Source organism: Camelina sativa, chromosome 6 (assembly GCF_030686135.1).
Source record: "Camelina sativa cultivar CO46 ecotype springtype chromosome 6, ASM3068613v1".
Taxonomy (NCBI): domain Eukaryota; kingdom Viridiplantae; phylum Streptophyta; class Magnoliopsida; order Brassicales; family Brassicaceae; genus Camelina; species Camelina sativa.
In genome coordinates this window covers 4,193,855-4,213,758 of record NC_141885.1, presented here as the reverse complement: position 1 = coordinate 4,213,758, position 19,904 = coordinate 4,193,855, and the positions used below count along the sequence as shown (strand labels likewise).

Genomic DNA, 19,904 nt, shown 5'->3' with positions numbered 1-19,904 from the left:
ATCCCTAGTTTTGAAGGATTATTGGACAGTCCATGTCCAGATGAGTTTGGACCATTTATTAGCGGACTAAATTGGTTTCGGGTCCATTTGACTGTTTCGAATTTGGTCATGACCATAACCGATCCAATATAATTTGGAAATTGTCAACCCATGGTCATTAAGCCCGATTGACATCCCTAGTTCTAAATCTCATGGCACAACGTAACCTGCCACATGAGATCAATTCCATATATTAAAGTCGTCATGATGTTTTTTAAACGGCAACTTTTGTACTTACATAGTTTTTTTTCAATTTTTTTTGTTTGTTCTATTTTAATAGATTTTATGAAGTTCCTTTGCTTTTATCAAGTTTGCTTGCTTAATAGTATAGATATCTATTTGAATTAGGCAGTACTTGTTGAATTTTTATAAATGATAAAATATTTCTTATTTATTAAATTTTGCCAAAAAGTCTATTAAAATGGGACAGAGGGAGTAATTTTTATGAAGAGTTTTTTTTCTGTGATTTTGATGAAGAAAATAACTATTTTAAGATCTTAAAAAACATGTTACAAAAGGAATGGAGGGACCATTGTTTAGTAACATGCTCTCAACCAGTTGAAGGTAAGTTAGATCTGAATTTACCAGCAATGTACAGAAACCCGTTTAATGTTTGGGGTCAAAAAAATCCAAATTATTTAAACTTTTAAAAATTATCAATACTTACCAAAAAAAAACTCCAAAATTACCAAAATACCATATACTGTGAAAACTGAATTCCACATATTTCTGGTTTTTAAGAGTTGGACTTGGAGGAGTAACCGAGTAATAATTTTACCAATCTAATATAATCAGATGAGAATTATAATAGAACCAAAATGTACATGACTAGTTGAGAATTCATAAGTGTTACTAAATATAAAGTTATAAACTTTGATCCAAACTTCATATTGAACATACCGTTGAAAAGAGGAATGCAATAATCACACTTTTGGGACTATAATTTTTTTTTAAAAAACCTTATGAATCAAATAATTCAAAATAACATATGGTACACAGATCAAACTTTTTGGTCTGCATTTGGTTTGGTTCGGATAACCAAAATGGACGATCGTTACGATAATATACAAAACAAAAGCATGATCTCTTAATAAACGAGAAGAAGAAGAACGGATGTATATAGTTTTTACTAATATACGGGAAATACCCCGAGACAACAGAGTCTCCACTCGACCCATCTCACAAAGTAACACCTCTCTAAAGTCTAAACTACTCTACTCAGAGAGAGAGAACCTCTCGCTTGGCTTTTTTTTTTGGCTTCCTGATAGAAACAACAAAACCCGAAAAGTCCCGGTTTACTTTCGGCTCACCTTTTTTAGCTTCTTGAAGAAACCAAAACCCGTTAAAACACGGTTTACTTTCGGTTCACCTCTTTTTGCCACATAGAGTTTCCGGTGAACAACTAGTATGAGAACTCGTGGCCACGGAGTGAGATGTATTTCTTGACCCAGATTGCAATATCTTCTGCACAAGCTTGAGCTTGCGGAGTCCTAAGAAGCATGTCGAGGGTTGCAAACTCGTGAACCGCATCTTTGTACTCTAGCACGGGAGCATCTACATTTACTTTCCTTAACTCTTCTGAGTAAGCAATGGCCCGGTCTCTCATCCAGTCATGCTCTGCTACAATAGTTAGTGTTGGTGGCATAAATTTGAGAGGTGGACCTCGGCCTGGAACGAGCGGGTTTGCTGCCGGGTGGTCCAAGCTGAATTCTTCTTCTGACAAGAAAAGCTTCCATGCGAGAATGCACATGGCTTTGTCGTAGAAGTATGAGTTTGCTTGTTTGATCTCAGACTGTGTGGGAACACTACCGATAAAGAACGGGTACATTAGGACTTGAGCCACAACCTTGACAGGGTCTAGATTTTGACCAACTTCAATGGCTTTGCGTGCTACGTAGTCTGCTATGTTGGCACCACAGCTCACACCAAGAAGCACACATCTGAAGTTTCAAATTTTGAGATGTCACAGAACTCAGTAAGATTTTGTTTCACCTGAATCACATGAAAGCAACGATCTACAAAAATTCATCTCTGAATACTCAGCTGGGATCTAAGTTCATTATCCTTAGGAGTTCTTAAGTACCAAGAAGAGAACATTAATGGAAGCAAACTCCTTAAGTTACGTGAAACCAAGGATCACTAAAACATGGAATTAAGATTTTTGGTGTCACATACGATATGAATAACAATTGACACCCAAACGCATGTTCAAGAAACTAACTGTTTTTCCATCAAAAAACAAGCGTGCTAATTCAATTCCAAGAACGTTCACGAAATTAAAAGGCATCTAACATGCTCAGCCCAAGAGAGATCAATGAAGATCAAACAAATCATCATTTCAGGGGCCAATGGATAACTGGAGAAGCAGCAACAGAAGTGTCGTAGATCACTACCAAGAAACAACACTATAATTAATTGAACTCTACCACAAGTAGACCACAGATCAAAGATCAACATTAAAGCTTAGATGTTCAGGCAGGCAGGAACACTACATTCATTACCTAAACAAGAATAAACATTTCCCTAAAATTCATAGACAATGCAAATGGAAAGTCATTGTTTTTACCTCGAGGGATCAGCATGAGTTGCGAGCCAAGGCTCAACCAATGATGCACCAAAAGCATCAACGATATGCTTATTAACTTCTGATTTCTTCACCTCCCCTCCGGGTCGCCGCGAATTCCCCATGGACTTATTACATTCCGCCAAATTCGCCTGCTTCCCCAGCCATTTCAACACCTTGAACCCGTCCTCATACGCCGCTGGATACCGGTTCTCAGGTGCAAGCCTGTACCCGACGGCCAAGACAATGATATCACAATGCTTGGCCATTCTTCTACAAAAGAAATCATTAGCCACTGAGTCGTTACTTCCACTCACCCATCCACCACCGTGAAACTGCAACATCACAGGAAGTTTTCTAGAGTTTCCACCCGACGACGACGGTGAGTATCCTCTGTACACGTCTGAGGAGGATCCTGCTTCAGGGGAGGACGAACCAGTGGTGGTGCAACCGTAACTGTTCCTCCTAGATTCTACCTTGTGAGACAACAACGAATTAGACGAACCTAAGCTGTTTCTCCTAATAAGAAGATCCGATCCGGCGAGGTTGTTGAGATTTCGAGCCTTACCGGAATGCACACCAGCGGCAGAGGTGCTCGGTTCGAGCGGCGTAAGAGCAGTTTCAGGTAGAAAAATCCGTACGGATAAAGAAGTTAACGGATCGATATGAATGTCTTTGGTCGCAACACCGTCGGTGAATAACGGATTCGGAGCAGCGACGGATTCTTCGGGTCGGGTCGTGACACCGAACGGATCCGAGGAGGATTCGTCACCGGAAGATTGAATCCGGTTCTGTAAACGGTGTTTCAAAAGGAACTTGAAGAAGACACTGTAGAGCTTCACACCAACGCTCGGCATTTTTTTTTTCCTGTTCGAATTTGAAACACCTATTTGTGAGTTTTACAGAGATTTTACGGATCCATGGATGGTTAAGGTGGAGATTGCAGCAATTGCATCGAATTAGGGTTTGTAGGAGAGTGAAGAAGATTGCTTCGATTTGGAGCTTTGGATTGAGGTGAAAGATGAGCGTTAATAGAGACAACAAGGATAGAACCAAAAAATTAAATTACAAAAAAAAAAAAAAAACAAAAGAGAGCAAAGAAGCTTAGGTGGGAAGAGAGACTATCTGATTAATAAATTTGTTTTGCTAAATGTTTTTATATTTCCTTTTAATGGGATTTACTTTATTAATTTCAGGGGATTTTTTTTTTTTTTTCTTTTTTTTTTTAGAACCTAGAAACCAGAACATGGGAAGAGTTTATCTTTGCTTTACCGGTGTATTTTGGGGTTAAGCTTCTAGAAAGTTACGTTCATGGTTGCATACTTGATGATAGGTATGTGACGTCTAATATCGATTTTATCTTCAAAACAAAATTTCTTTTATGTATTGAGAAGAGCTTCATATTTGTATTTGGTTTGTTTGGCCTACAACGATGGGAAAATTTTCATGGAGAAGACTTTTCTTACTCGAGAATAACTGACAGTGAGATTCATTGATCATATACCCCTGGAGAAGTTGTTGTTGATCTGGATTTCAGTGAACAGACTACTATTTATATTACTTGTATGATTGTATCATAGTCAAAAGTGAGAATTATAATTATAGATGACCTTCGTTTCTTTAAAAGAGTAAGATTTCAGTCAAGAGAAAGGATTATGATTGGTTAGAATATGAAAGACTAAAAAGGATTTGCGGTAATTGTTGTTGGATCAATCATCACACTAGTCACTGCCCTTATCTTACTCCTCCGATTGTACATGATCATGTCAGTATCAGTTTATTGGTCTATTATATAAAGGAAAAACATCTGTGTGATATTTGGTATCAGAACAAGCATTTCAACAAGTCAAGAATTCTTTTTTGGGTTAAGGAAACCAAGTAAAATTATACTACTATCCGACATGTCAGTATCAGTTTATTGGTCTTTTATATAAAGGAAAATAAAAACAAATTATGAGATTTTGGATTTTGGTAGATCTTTTTTATTCGAATGCTACACGAATAATCATAAGACGTCTTTGTGAATTTCGGCCCATGAATCTATCCACACTAAAGGCCATATGCTCCATCTACCACCGTCCATTTTTTCTATATATATACTGTATTAGTTTTTTTACTTATGCTTTCCAGTTTTCATAATTGTTTAGTAGGGTAGTGATCTTTTCGACACTTGTAAGACCACACTCTCTATGTTTGGTTTTTTTTTTGTAGTAAATATTAAATATCTATACTATTTAATGGAGTATTTTGTTATGGACATTTCAATTTTGGTTTTGTTCCATTAGAAACTTTATGAGTTATCACAACGATAACAATTATGGTTGGGTAAATCAAATTAATGTTTGTTCCAAAATAAAAAGTATTTGAATAAAAATTATGTTTAGCAAATCGTGTGAATTAAGGTTTTATTATGTTAATAGATTAACACTTTTAAAAATTTAAGTTAATATATTCGGTTTATTGTTGAAGAAAGAGTAAACAATCGAATAATTTTTTTTGCTTAATCTTTTGTTTCACCTTTAATATCTAATTTAATCTGTTCATTAGTATTTTTTAAGGTCACATTGCTTTCACTTTTTTTTTGGAATATACAGAAACCACAACAATACTTTTTTTTGGAATATACCGAAACCATAACCTTTTGCTTTTCCAAACTACCGATAGCAATTAGTGTTCTAAAACAAAGGTAAGATCTCTTTTTAAAATCTTGAATGTTTGTTTATTGGAATGATAACATAGACGACATCCTACATGATTAGTATATATAAAAAGTACAACCAATTGTATATTCAGAAGAAAAACAATTAGAAACGTTTGTCATATGATGTTTCCTTCAATAATCTCTATTTTAGTGGTAATCTCTATTTTAGTGGTATTTATGACAATTACCTTGAAAAATATATGAACGAAGAACACTAATTAAGACTACTCACATTATAAAACTCCGTTCAAAGTTAGAAATCGATCATATCCAGACCTCTATTCTCCAAACCTCAAATCAATCCTTGAATACTTTTGTTAGATAAGTAACAACAACACTTATCAAGAAATAATATTTTATTTAAAATAAGTTTATAACCTGAATTTTATTTTAATAAAATGTTCCTATGCTTAGTGCCCTCGAATTTGTTTGATCCGGGAACCATAGTAAATTTCACGTATGATTAGATGAAGTGCACTCTAATCATACTAAAACAAGCACCCCATTATTGGCATGGCCTAAACAAAAACAATCGGCATGGTTTGGTCTTACATGATAGTTTTGTCTTTTATTACATAGTTTTGTCTTTTAATACATAGTTAATATATGCATGGAACAATCCTAGACAAAAATATAATCTAGTATAAACAAGAAAATATGTAAATAATTTTAGGTTTTCAAGTTTTCCTTTTCTCTAGATAGAATTTCATTTTCTAGTTAGAATTAAGACAAAAGTTTTAGGGAAATATTTTCTCTAGATTTCCGATTTTTCTAGGGTTTTAATTTTAGGGTTTCATGCAAGACATAGAACAATTTCGATTTTAAGCTTTCAATTTATGCAAGACAAATCACAATCAATCAATAACAATTAATCTATCCTAAGCAATTCTTAAACCTCAAAACAATCGGATTTTAATGTTTTATAATATAGGGTTTAAAGCTTTAGGGTTTTCTAGGATTTAGAACTTTAAGGTTTTGATTTGTTGATTGTGTAATTGTAGATTTAGGGTTCTAATAGAATTAGGAATCAGATTCGATATAGGTGCCCGATGATTTTGATTGGTTACCTTACACCGTTTGGGGTTGACTGGAATTGTTCCGGGAGCTAAAGACCTCAGATATACTTTGAGATTGATCACGAACCTCGAACTAGTCACGAACAAGCAACGATCACGAACATGAGCTGACCACGAACAATGATAGATCATGAACTAGAACCGATCGCCGAGTTTGAACAATCATGAACTTATGTGCGGCGGCGGTTTAGAGTTTTAGGGATTTTCTCAGTTGGAGTTTAGGGCAAACTCGTGCTGATAAGGTATTGTGAAAGTAGAGATACTCGAAGGATGTATTCTCTTGTGCTCAGCAATGATTCAATCGAATAATACATATATATAATAAAGGATAAAGCCATATATAGTAAAGGATAAAGCCCTAAGTACAATGAGATTCCTAAACTGACTTAGACTAAGAGAACAAGGCTGATGGGTCTTGTGGACTTGGACATGTGTATGAACCGGTTATAGAAATCCATCCTAAGCGATTTACAACCGTCACTACAATATTTATACTAAAAGAAGTCAGCTGATTTATAGATAGTTATTACTTATTAATAAGAAGTAATCTTTATACAATCTCATTAATCACGTAATATTTAATTTGGAAATAGGAATATGCTCCTAACAATCCGAATATGGTATTAAGAAAATATCTAAATTATATATATATGTATATACTTAATAGTGTGTTAGAAAATAAGTATAGATTTCCTAATGGTTGGTTGATGTTTTCGTTTATTTATGGTAGTTACTAAAAGACAGAAATGTCAATTTAAAATGATTATCTAACGATGTGTTTACTGATTTTTTCCCGCAAATTTTGGCTTTTGAAACGAGACATGTAATATTTGAAGTATAATTTGGATAATGATTAATATTTGATTGCATATTTGGTAATATTTTGAAAAATTCGGGATGTTATTTTAGTAATTCATATTAAATATAAAATCGGTTCTAAATATGGTAATTAATGTTTGGTGGTAATTTTATGGTAGTTACTAATTATTAGGGATACTGTTTTTCTTTTGATTTCCTTTAAATGCTAATATTAATTTTCGGTTATAATTGTTGTGCAGATTGACAGCTATTGATTCTGTTTGGATACACGTATGGCAATTCTAGATCCGAAAAATTAAACACGATCCAAATGATTATATACCGGATAACAATGGGATCCGTGTCTTTTCCTTTAGAAAACGACAGTATTGCCCTTTTTATTTTTTTCATTGTTCATCCTGTTGATTTGGTAAGGGTAGTATATGGAATTCTTGTTTTTTTTTTGTTTTTTTTAATCTCTAAGTGTGCTTTCCAATTAATAGTTTAAATTTTAAGATTAATAAAATATCTTGTGTCACCCATCTTGCCATATTTTTTTAACACAAGGTTTAGTTTTAAGAAAATCTGATATAAAGTAATGTATGTAGTACATTTACTTTGAACTAATTGATGATTAATGAATCCTATGTTCTTGTATATTACTTTAAATCTATCTCGTAAGATTAATTATTTTTATACAAGTTTAAGTTTTGAATATGAAATACAGTACATGTACTTTGAACTAATTGATGATTAATGAAATATTTTGTGTTCTTTGTATGTTACTTTAAATCCATCTTTTTAATTTTTTAAAATACAATTTTTAGTTTTTAATCAGAAATAAGGTATGCAGGACATTTAATTTCAAATAATTAGTGATTAATGAAATATCTTGTGCTATTTGTATATAATTACTTTTAACCGATCTCGCAAGTTTTTTTTTTCAATACAAGTTTTAGTTTTGAATTTGAAATAAATATATAGTATATTTACTTAAAACAAAGTGTAAAATGATGATTAATTTAATATGAGGCTGTGGTTTGGAATTGACCTCAATGGATGCATTTGTGGTGGCTTTATAATAGTGTTTTGCAGATTCTCCCATAGTTCCATCTCCAAACCCAACAATAACAATATCTCCGGGGGGTATAGAGCCATTTTTCATATATACAATTTGGAAAGTGCATTTTCAATGCAAAAATTTGATAATTCAAATAGTTTATTTTAAAAGATATTTAGTTTGGGTATAAATCGGTACTGTATCAAACTGAGATAGAAAAATACACTTTTGAAATTATACATGTTAAAAGTAGCTATTTACCCTATCTCCTCCAACTTTGAGAGACATCATAGCATTTGAAAGAGCTTTTATTCCTCATCCAATGGTAATTTTCATTTATTAATTTTAAATGAAATTACTTTTATTATTATATAAAGTTGAATATTAATTTTTATAACTTGTTGTTTAGGTAGTTTGGGATGTCATGACTATTAGGTTTTTGATAGCGGTTGAACCTGAATATTTTTTCACAAATATCCAAAGTGCACTATTACAAAAAGGTTATGAAATTTATGATAGAAACGCATACATGTAATATTAAAATATTAAATTTTCCTCCTCAAAAAGTTATATTATTTGTTATTATTATTTGTTATTAAGTTCTTCCGTTTTATAAAATCACCTAGACAGAAAAGTTATATTATTTGTTATTATTATATTTTATTTATCATATTATTTTTTAATGTTACTTATTTTTTTTATCTTGAAGTAACATTAAACAAAAATTTTTTTTTTCATAACAAGAAGTTAAATACAACATACAGTTACAACGAGTCACCTACCAAAATTTTCCACGACTGATTTCAAAACCGATGTTATTAGTGATGGAGATGAACATTTAACATCAAATTAGTCGTTGAAATTTTTTAACTTAAAAAGAAAAAATAGAAAGGGGGATTATCTGGTGAGTAACAAAAATATATGTTTATTGGTTTAAAATGTTTAATTGGGGGAAAAAAACATACAAGAAAGTAAGAAAGAGGGCTGATCTGTAAGAAACAAATAATATCGGGGATAAATTGAAATCTCCTAAAAGAATGCTCCAATTAAATAAAAACAAAAACAAAAAAATACTTATAGACGGAGAATAACTTGAACCGGGTCTGATGTTTGTTGATGAGTACGCTTCTCTTCAACACACCTTGAAACGGAGACGACTCGAGATAATCGATTCCATGGAAGCTTCTTCTTCATCTCAGGTCTGACTTCATTCTTCTTCTTCTTCTCTTCTCCCTCACTGATCTACCATCTGATTCCTAGTTCCATTTCGATTCTGCTATTTCCTGTTTGCGTTTCAAGCTAATCCGTTTGTTTCTTTCTTCTTCTTCTTCTTCTTCTTCCTCTACCTATGGGTTTCACGCGAACTTCTCTAGGGTTTATCCTTTTCTTGTGTCGAATTTGATGTTTATTTGGTTTGATTTCGTGAAATCAGGCTAAACTTGCTGATATGCGAGAAAAATTAGGGCGAGAGGTTCGTGTGTTCGAGACTTCGAGTAACTCACAGAGGCCAACCCAAACTTCTTCTAGTGCTGGTATAGTTAGCAGATTCCTGATTCTTGCTAGTGTTGATCTGAATTTTTGAACAAGTCTTGTGATGGATTTGGTTTGTAAAAATTCCCACAGAAGATGAATCTGATGATTTCTACGAGTTCACACCTCAGGATTATTACCGACTCTTGGCTACTAAGAAAGAAGGTAAGATATTCTCAAGAATCTGATGTATTTGTGATGGTTTTGGGCTGCGTTTAGACATTTTCCATGGAATTTTACACCTATGAAAGATAAATCATTGAAGACAAGAAAACTCCGGGAAGCAGAAGAAGCTGCTCGTCGATCGAAGCTTACTAAGGTTCTTGTTATTATTATTCTGAAGTTTTTTTGTATTGTTTCATGCTTTGAATTATCCCACTGACTGTTTGTAGATTGATACTATCTAGGCTGTAATCCGTGTTCGTTTCCCTGATAATCACACATTCGAGGCAACGTTTCATCCCTCAGAAAAGATCCAATGCTTGATTGATCTTGTCAGGAGAGTAGTTGCCCACCCAGATATTGCTTTCTACTTGTGTGCGTTTCCATTACTCAGGTTTCTGATTTTATGTTTCCTTTCTCAAGGTAAAGAAACCTGACATCGTGCTTTTCTGTTTTTGGCAGACACAACTCCTCCCAAGAAACAGATAAAAGATTTCTCACAAGACTTCTACTCTGCTGGGTTTGTTCCTGGAGCAATTGTCTACTTTTCAAACGATCAACCAAAAGGTTAGTTTGTGACATTACCTTCACACGCTACTGTAGACTTCCTCTTTCTCTGAGATACTTTTATTGCATTGCAATATTTAGTAAGTGAGGTCACTTAGAGGAACTGAGAACTATGCCTGTTAAATCGTCCAAGTCCAAAAAACTTCCAAACTTAGGATTGATACAGCTCGAGAAGTAGTTTAGCATCATGTGAAAACATAGGGAACAATAATCATAGAAGGCTGGTTAAGTCGGGTTTGTCAAATAGATTCGCTGTTGAACTATGAGCTTTTTTTACATACTACTTAGAAGAGTCTCTTAACTTATCTCTTAAAACCCCAAATGTTTTTGTTGCAGATGGTGGTGCTAGTTCAACTCCTTATCTTAATGAAGAGATCTTGTCACTGAAAGATTTAGAGGTCATGACCAAAACAGAGGAAACGGTTGAGCCATCGTCAGAGGAAGCCACGGTTGACTCTGGTCATGTACCGGTTGAACACGAGCCTAAACCCACAGAGAAGAAGAGTACAAAGCCTAAGTGGTTTAAAATGTGATTTTCACTTACGTTACCCACATAACAAGAACTAGCAGGATGGTTGGTTGGAGTGTGTCAGCATCACAGTAGCAAATCTTTTTGTGTCGGTATGGGCTTCTTACTGTTTTGGCTCATTTGGATTTTGTCGGCGTAAAAGTTACTTCCATTATAGCATTTATTCTCTCTGTTTTTTTCTTTTCTTTTTATAAATCTGTTTAGTGCCGAAGTAGAATCTAGAAAGTAAATTGATGCGTTGGGCTACGCCATATAATCTTTGGATGAACTGGTTACGTATACAACAATTTGGAAGATAATAAGTAAGTGATGATTAATTTCTATAGTATCAAAGAGTGTGAATTAGTCTGAAAATATAGTGAAAAATGGTATCTTTATAAAGTGCTAATAGTATTAAGAGAGCATGATTTTGTGGTGGCTGATCAAAGACGTATGATTTGTTTGGGTAGATGAAATTCAACGGTCAAAATGTATATCAAACTCGTACTTTATTGAAAACCCCAAATAAAACGTCACATTTATTCTTTTTGACTTTTTTCTTCTCAAACAAAAACAATAATATATCTTCAAAAATATCTAAAGATAATGGGATGATCGAGCTCAACCATCACTAGTCTCGTATTCCCTCAAATTATCAATTATCATTACCACTTTCCATTTAATTAACTTGTAATTATTCCCTTAGTGATTTCACGTAATTGTTATGTTTTTCTTCCTTTGACAACAACGATCCATCGCCTCCCTCTATTATATATTCACAGTCCCTTCTTTTTCTAATTTATCTATAAAGTATTCGAAGTATCAAAACTCAGACAAAACAAATTCTCCAACCTACTGTGTTTTGTCGCCAGCCACCGTCGACGGTTAAAGATCTCTTCTCGCTTTGTTCTTTATTTCTGTGTTTTCGTTTTTCTTTTCTAGAGGAAACCTGATCCATACAAATTCCTTGTAATCCAATCTTCGTATTGATTCTGTTGTGTTAAGCTAATTAAAAAACTCCTCTTGGAAATTTCGAAATTGTTGAATCTTTAGTGTTTTTTATTTTATTGATTTTTAATCAATCAATCAATCAATCGTAACCAGAATGATTACAATTCCACTTGACTTCATATATTCGTTTACAGGTTTGTTGTTGTGTGTTCTTCCTCTATTCTGTGGTATCGTTTTGTGTAAGATGGGTTCTGGGCAATGGCATGTTGAGAAGAGGTCTACTTTGAAGAACGATTCGTTTGTGAAAGAATACAATCCAGTCTCTGAAACTGGGAGCCTCTCCATCATTGTTCTTGGTGCTTCTGGTGATCTTGCCAAGAAGAAGACTTTTCCTGCACTTTTCAATCTATTCCACCAGGTTATTTATTGTTACTCTTAAAAGTTTTGCATCATTATGTATTGTTTCAGTGTCTAATTGTTTTTTTTTCCTATTTGGATTTATATGAGTAGGGATTTCTTAGTCCTGATGAAGTTCATATCTTTGGATATGCAAGGAGTAAGATTACTGATGAGGAACTGAGAGATAAAATCCGCGGGTTAGATGATCGATGATCCCGCCTTTTGGTTTTTGTTTGCATCTGAGACGATGAGATGCTTATATTTATCTGATTGTTATGTAGATATCTTGTTGATGAGAAGAATGCATCTGTGAAGTATGAAGCTTTGTCCATGTTTCTTAAGCTGGTTAGTCCATTGTGATTACGAGATTGCAGTCCTGTTTTATCTTGGTTACTGAAAGAAAATTCTAAATTGTAATTAGATTAAGTATGTGAGTGGACCTTATGATTCTGAGGAAGGGTTTAAGAGATTAGACAAGGCGATTTCTGAGCACGAGATCTCTAAAAAGACTTCTGAAGGATCTTCCAGGAGATTGTTTTATCTTGCACTTCCTCCGTCTGTATACCCTCCCGTAAGCAAGATGATCAAGGCATGGTGCACTAACAAATGTGAGTTTATACTGTTAAATTATTGTCCAACATTATAAATTAGATACAAAATATTAGGCAACTCTTCATTTGAATGTATAATCTTTACAGCTGATCTTGGTGGATGGACTAGGATCGTTGTTGAGAAACCATTTGGAAAGGACTTGGAATCTGCAGAGCAACTGAGTTCCCAGATTGGAGCGCTGTTTGAGGAACCACAGATTTATCGTATTGATCACTATCTGGGAAAAGAATTAGTGCAAAACATGGTAACACTTATTTGCTTCTAGTCAATGGTTTATTTATTTGGACTGATGATAAAAGATCATCTAACCGATGTATCATTAGTGCAGTTGGTTCTCCGGTTTGCCAATCGCTTGTTTTTGCCACTATGGAACCGCGACAATATTGCAAACGTACAGGTGAGAGCTTGATCGCTTAGCATAAATGTTGCTGAACCTGAGTTTAGAGTTGAATCCATCCACATGAATCTGTAATTTCCTTTTGCAGATCGTTTTCAGAGAAGATTTTGGAACTGAAGGTCGCGGGGGATATTTTGATGAATACGGGTAAGCTTTTCTAAGTGTTTCCTTTGAATATGATGTACATGAGACAATAATATCATAGCATTCTGATGACTTGTATAATCTTCCATTTCAGAATCATTCGTGATATTATTCAAAACCACTTGCTCCAGGCAAGTCGTTGTACATTCGAAATATGACATTTTATCTTGAAGTTTCCTTCCCTGTAACTGCAGATGCTTTCATATGTTGTTGTTAACCAAGTTTAGTGTACTACAGGTTCTTTGCCTTGTCGCCATGGAGAAACCAGTTTCTCTTAAGCCCGAGCATATCCGGGATGAGAAAGTGAAGGTGATTACAGTTTTCTTGATCACATCTTTTTGTGCCACATCTTCATTTCCAAACTTCTGTAGGAGATTACCTTTCATCCTTGGATCAAGTGATGTCTTCATGTGAATTTTCAGCCAGTTAATACAAATTGACTGATTTCTTAAGTGAACTTCAGGTTCTTCAATCTGTGATCCCCATAAAAGATGAAGAGGTGGTTCTTGGACAGTATGAAGGATATAGAGATGATCCAACTGTTCCAAATGACTCAAACACTCCAACGTTTGCCACAACAATTCTTCGCATAGACAATGAAAGATGGGAAGGTACCATGTCCCCCTCTTCACTCTTCATCTTTCATTTTCTACGAAGAGTTTGGAAGATCAACTAAAAAGTCAAAATCATCTACCGGCATTAGTTCAATTCATATTGTCCATATATTACCGCATTATTCTACTACAGTATCCTATGGAACTCTTCAGTTTTTGCATAAATGATTAAACCCTCCTGAAGCTAAAATGACGTAACTCTTTATAATGGAAGAGACATAAATGATTAAGCACTCTCATTTGGTGTTACCTATATGCCAAAATTCTTATCTATTAGTAGTGATTAGTGACTTGTGGATTGATGTATCTTTCAGGTGTTCCTTTTATACTGAAGGCCGGAAAGGCAATGAGTTCAAAGAAGGCAGATATTCGCATTCAGTTTAAGGATGTTCCTGGCGACATATTTAAATGTTTGCATTGAGACCAAATCAAACTTTCACAGATTTCAAGTGTATTTACTGATACTTGAAATTTTTGTTTGGTCTAATCTCTCATGCAATGCAACAGGTCAAAACCAAGGGAGGAACGAGTTTGTTATACGCTTACAGCCTTCAGAGGCCATGTACATGAAGCTAACTGTAAGTGCCTGATGAAACCAACCACGAATTACTAAAATTACACACACAAAAAAAGAGAAGAGATTCACTTTTGTTCATTCAATCATCTGAAGTTTTTGACGTTGCTGCGCAGGTGAAGCAACCGGGTCTGGAGATGCAAACTGTGCAGAGTGAACTAGACCTATCATACATGCAACGTTACCAAGGTGTCTCGATTCCAGAGGCGTACGAGCGCCTAATTCTTGACACGTATGAATCTAAGTTACATAATAACATTAACTCTGTACATTAGAACCTTTATTCTAACCATTAATTTTTCATATTCTATGTCTCTCTGCAGAATCAGAGGTGACCAACAACACTTTGTTCGCAGAGACGAATTGAAGGTACTTTAGTTTTACCTTTCTCCTTCACCACTTAGAACCCTGAATACTTGAAATCATTTCAAGAATCCCAACTTTGTATCAAACTTCCATAATCTGATTCCCAAAAATTTGTTGTCAAATCTTTGATATTTTTTCCCGTTGAGAATATCTCTAAACACACTTCTGTGATCAATCATAAAAACAGGCAGCTTGGGAAATCTTCACTCCACTGCTTCACAGGATCGACAAGGGAGAGGTGAAATCGATCCCATACAAACAAGGAAGCCGTGGTCCAGCCGAAGCAGATCAGCTACTGAAGAAAGCTGGTTATATGCAGACCCATGGCTACATTTGGATCCCTCCTACATTGTAAATGGTATAAACACAACACAAATATGATGATGATGAGTACACACAAAATAAGAGCTTCTTTTTGTTTCCTTGCTGAATAAAAACCCTTCACTAGTTTGGTGTGTGTTAATGAATCTGATGTATACTAGTGATCTTCACTAGGACATTATTGTTTATGTCTTGTAGTTTTTGTTGTACTAGTCTTTTGTTTTCTTTACATAATGCATAGCAAGCCTTGTGCAAAAACTATTTCCTGCTTAGTAGAGGATTTCAGCTATTAGATTTTTTCAACAAAAGAAATATATATACAAAATATAAGAATCGGAGAAAAATGAATTGTCAACACCATGAATTGGACGTATACACACAGAAACATGTTACTATAGATAATAATAATAATAATTGATAAAATCAATAATCAGTAAATTGGCACGAATACATTAGAAAATTTAACATTAGTTTGTGACGTTTGAAAAGTATTTTTAGTTTCATTGGTTGTCGGAGCAAACTATTTTGAGATAACTAAAAGATGTGAACATGTTCTCTCCACACATGAGGAGGGCAGAACCAAAGTTCTCTCTATGGTGGAGGAGGTTGGACGCAAGGTTATAACCCCAAGGGAGAAGGTGGAGGAGGTTGGATGCAAAGTTATCTCTTAAGGAAAGAAGGTGGAGCCAAGGTTCTCTTCATGGTGGAGGAGGTTGGACGCAAGGTTCTCACCATAGGGAGGAGGGTGGAACCGAGGTTCTCTCTATGGTTGGTTATACATTATTGTAATAATACATCATTGATTAGTATACTATATATAATATATTTTTTAATTCGAAATATTTTTTGAGCCAATAATTTTAGTAATTAAAATACTATGCAAAAATGAAAGTAAAAATACATATAAAATTTGGCTTAATGTGTTCATATAAACATTTTCTAATATACAATATATTTAGATGTAAAAATTATGTTTTTAATGGTAACATACATAAAAAATTTGTAAATAGATATATATCTGTATATTATAGCAAAAATAAAACAATATAAATAAAATACGACATATTTTAATATATTTTTGTACAATTTAATTTAATTTACAAAAATTTAAATCCTCACCACGGGTGATGATTTTTGTTTTTTTAATATAGATTATTTCGTTGTTTGTTTCTTTTATTAGAAAAAGGTTGTACTGTGGACCTTGTACAGTGTGAGAAATACCATGAATAAGGGTTTGACATTTTATCACTTGAGCTAATTTATTTCAACAAAAAATTTAATACATATTTGACAAGGCCTTAAACATGACATATGACAATTTTTTCCATGATACTTGTTTCCATACAAAACGCCAAAAGTACATGTACGTAAAATAAACTTAAGACTTTTGTTCCAAGATAATATAAAGTCTTAAAACAGTATTAAACCACACAATTATAAACGAAACAAGTAGATACAATTTATTTCTAAACTATAGAAAAATATCGAATTAAAAACTAAATTCGCAGCTGATAACTATGGGGTTTCTTGGTTGTTGTTGTTGTTGTTGTATATACATTTAACTACTTGGTTATTCGATATATGATATATATATTTTGGTTACTTAAAATAACTGGACCAATCATTTTGGTTTGGTGGAAAACGATAGTAGGATGATGAATAAATAAATTAAAGTATGAAATATATAACGGAAACGACTTGCACAAAGTTAGGTAGGCTACAAGATTATACAGTATAACCAAGTTGGGGATTATGGGGTCTGATGACTCCCTTAAATTTGAGAAAATCATTAATGCTACGATAAGTGTTAGCTCATTTGTTCATTTGTTTAGAATTATCGTAGCCCTAACTAATTTTATTGCACTCATTGTTTCCTGTGGCCAACACTTCTGTCATTTTCCACAATATTGACTTTACGAAATGGCTAAAATATCTGATTACTTACAAATTCCGATGTTAATTTCAGATTGGCTATTAACAATATTTTTTTATTTTAAAAGGCTCTACTAAATAAAACGCAAGTAGCAAAGGATGATTCACAGGCTAGAAATAATGTTGAATTTTCTAACATTATACATATATATGATCTAGATAATAAATAAGAAAATCTAGAATTGGGTCAATCACGTTTCATAGAAGTGGACAATAGAGTGGGTGTACCAAAGTACTGTATTTTGAGTTTACGAATTTTGAAGTAATACTCGTAAATCAACAAAGGTTAAAATACAATTTGGTTTTAATTTTGAAACTCAAAAAAATATTAAAAATCTAAAAGAAATTTATGTAACACTTTGTCAAACTATTATAAATTATACAATGTTTTTTGTTTGACCATTGTCTATATCAAGATTTCTCCTAATCCTCTGTGAAAGATCCCAACTATATTGTGTATATAAAGTACTGATCATACCTCAATAAAAAACTACAATTCACAATATCTTTAGAGAGATGATGAGCTTACAGCGTTACCACTTGTGTTTTATTTTGACTTGGCTACCTCTTCTTGTATTCTCGACGGCGTTGGATAATACTTTGTCATCCAACGACTTCCTCTCACCGTCGAACAGCCGAACCATTGTGTCTCCAGGTCAAGTTTTCGAGCTTGGTTTCTTCAAGCTCTCCCCAGATTCCGGGGATGGTGCTCGTTGGTATCTCGACATCTGGTACAGAGACTTTCCTACAAGGGATTATGTCTGGGTTGCCAATAGAAACAATCCTTTGTCCAACCCCGTTGGAACCTTGAAAATATCAGACGCCAACCTCGACATCCAAGATCCATCTAATAATCTTGTCTGGTCGACAAATCTTGTCAGAAGAAAGACCAAAGCTCCAGTTGTGGCAGAGCTCCTCGATAACGGGAGTTATATATATAACTAGAAGTTATCCCGTGCTACGCACAGATTTAACTTACATTGTTGTTCAATTTTAATAATTTGGAGATTATTAGTTTTTATTTGTTTACTCAGTAATGGTTATTTTTGTGATTTTAAAAATATACTGATCAGATTAATTTTTTTTGGGTTCATTTGTTTGATGCTATTTGAGTTTTCATTTTATATATAGTATTAGAGTATTTCAACACATGGAGATATTTTTGATTACATAGTAGAGTGTTTTATGGTTTTTTCCCTCTAGTTTTTTCATACATATTAGAGCATGTGTATTAGTGAGAAACTCATTTCTCATGATATAATATTATTTTTTTAATGTCGAGAAATTTTGGAACATCTTTCTAATATGAAAATTTGTTAGAATTATCATTTTTGAGATACTTTTTTCAAAAATAATATTTTCGAATATTTTCATTTTTTCCCTCTTTTACACAAATTACAGTATGTGAAATTAATTTGAAAATTTTTTTTTAAGTTCTGGGTTCTCTATTTTACATTTAGAATATATTTTTTACGGTAGGGTTTGGTATTTGGAGTTTAAAATTTAGAATTTAGTCATTTTATACACAGAAAATGAGTATTTTTGAAAATGAACAACATCAAAAGGTATTATTGAAAAGTGACATAGGATAAAGGGTATTTTTGAAAATGCGTTATTTGATACTAAGATTCCTAAAATATATGATACCTATATACAATCAACATATATTACTCACTATAGAAGTCAAATTAATCAGATATAGTATAGAAATTTGTAACTCATATCGTACCATGAGATAAAAAGACATTACAAGCTTAACAACGTAGTTTTTTAAGCATATGATAGTAACATACAATATTCCTTTTTATAATAGTTTAAAATACGTTTTTTTCTCTTAAAAGATGAAGAATAATAAGAAACTAAATTTACAATGGAAAGACTCATATGCATCATCCAATAAGAAGAAGTTGCTTTACCACATGAATGCCCAAAAGAAAAAAAAAATAGAGATTCTAAAATATAAAAAAGGAACAAAACCTAACATGTTCAACTTATTAAATCGTGATAGTTCATTTTTTTCATGATGTAGTAATATTAACACAACCAACAAACAAGACAACCTGAAGTAAAAATTAAAAATGGTTCAAGGACCGACCCAAAAACCAAGCAAGTGAAGCCAAGGATTATGGCATCAATTTTTCAGGGGCATATTTTAGACCATGAGATAAAAAGACATTACAAGCTTAACAACGTAGTTTTTTAAGCATATGATAGTAACATACAATATTCCTTTTTATAATAGTTTAAAATATGTTTTTTTCTCTTAAAAGATGAAGAATAATAAGAAACTAAATTTACAATGGAAAGACTCATATGCATCATCCAATAAGAAGAAGTTGCTTTACCACATGAATGCCCAAAAGAAAAAAAAAATAGAGATTCTAAAATATAAGAAAGGAACAAAACCTAACATGTTCAACTTATTAAATCGTGATAGTTCATTTTTTTCATGATGTAGTAATATTAACACAACCAACAAACAAGACAACCTGAAGTAAAAATTAAAAATGGTTCAAGGCCCGACCCAAAAACCAAGCAAGTGAAGCCAAGGATTATGGCATCAATTTTTCAGGGGCATATTTTAGACCAT

General features: G+C 33.3%; 3 protein-coding genes and 1 pseudogene across 9 annotated transcripts; 3 read left to right on the top strand and 1 right to left on the bottom strand.

Moving 5' to 3' along the window:
• Positions 1-1,104: 1,104 nt before the first annotated feature.
• LOC104698683 (putative carboxylesterase 11) lies at positions 1,105-3,891 on the bottom strand. Of its 4 annotated transcripts, none has more exons than XM_087455851.1 (3): positions 3,171-3,753; positions 2,606-3,074; positions 1,105-1,979 (listed from the first exon to the last, which is right to left on the bottom strand). In XM_087455851.1, exons 1-3 carry the CDS (start codon positions 3,457-3,459, stop codon positions 1,442-1,444), a joined length of 1,296 nt encoding a protein of 431 aa, XP_087311977.1. In that variant the 5' UTR covers positions 3,460-3,753; the 3' UTR covers positions 1,105-1,441. The 4 variants fall into 4 exon arrangements, with proteins under 4 accessions (XP_087311977.1, XP_087311979.1, XP_087311976.1 ...); XM_087455853.1 differs by having other exon boundaries at positions 1,105-2,031; positions 3,171-3,733; XM_087455850.1 differs by having other exon boundaries at positions 2,606-3,891.
• Positions 3,892-9,281: 5,390 nt separating this feature from the next.
• LOC104790380 (plant UBX domain-containing protein 1) lies at positions 9,282-11,353 on the top strand. Its single transcript, XM_010516123.3, has 7 exons — positions 9,282-9,436; positions 9,670-9,769; positions 9,861-9,932; positions 10,019-10,086; positions 10,175-10,304; positions 10,392-10,496; positions 10,833-11,353. Exons 1-7 carry the CDS (start codon positions 9,344-9,346, stop codon positions 11,027-11,029), a joined length of 765 nt encoding a protein of 254 aa, XP_010514425.1. The 5' UTR covers positions 9,282-9,343; the 3' UTR covers positions 11,030-11,353.
• A 216-nt stretch (positions 11,354-11,569) lies between these two features.
• On the top strand, positions 11,570-15,640 carry LOC104790379 (glucose-6-phosphate 1-dehydrogenase 5, cytoplasmic). Of its 4 annotated transcripts, none has more exons than XM_010516120.3 (16): positions 11,570-11,888; positions 12,150-12,373; positions 12,466-12,551; positions 12,636-12,699; positions 12,776-12,962; positions 13,053-13,210; positions 13,295-13,363; positions 13,452-13,510; positions 13,602-13,638; positions 13,745-13,816; positions 13,971-14,118; positions 14,436-14,531; positions 14,629-14,699; positions 14,812-14,927; positions 15,019-15,064; positions 15,249-15,640. In XM_010516120.3, the coding sequence occupies exons 2-16, from the start codon at positions 12,200-12,202 to the stop codon at positions 15,414-15,416; spliced, it is 1,551 nt and encodes a 516-aa protein (XP_010514422.1). In that variant the 5' UTR covers positions 11,570-11,888; positions 12,150-12,199; the 3' UTR covers positions 15,417-15,640. The 4 variants fall into 4 exon arrangements, with proteins under 4 accessions (XP_010514422.1, XP_087311973.1, XP_010514423.1 ...); XM_087455847.1 differs by having other exon boundaries at positions 11,604-11,888; positions 13,075-13,210; XM_010516121.3 differs by having other exon boundaries at positions 11,806-11,973.
• Positions 15,641-17,830: 2,190 nt separating this feature from the next.
• Positions 17,831-18,259, top strand: LOC147942235 (S-locus-specific glycoprotein S13 pseudogene; annotated as a pseudogene).
• Positions 18,260-19,904: the final 1,645 nt, after the last annotated feature.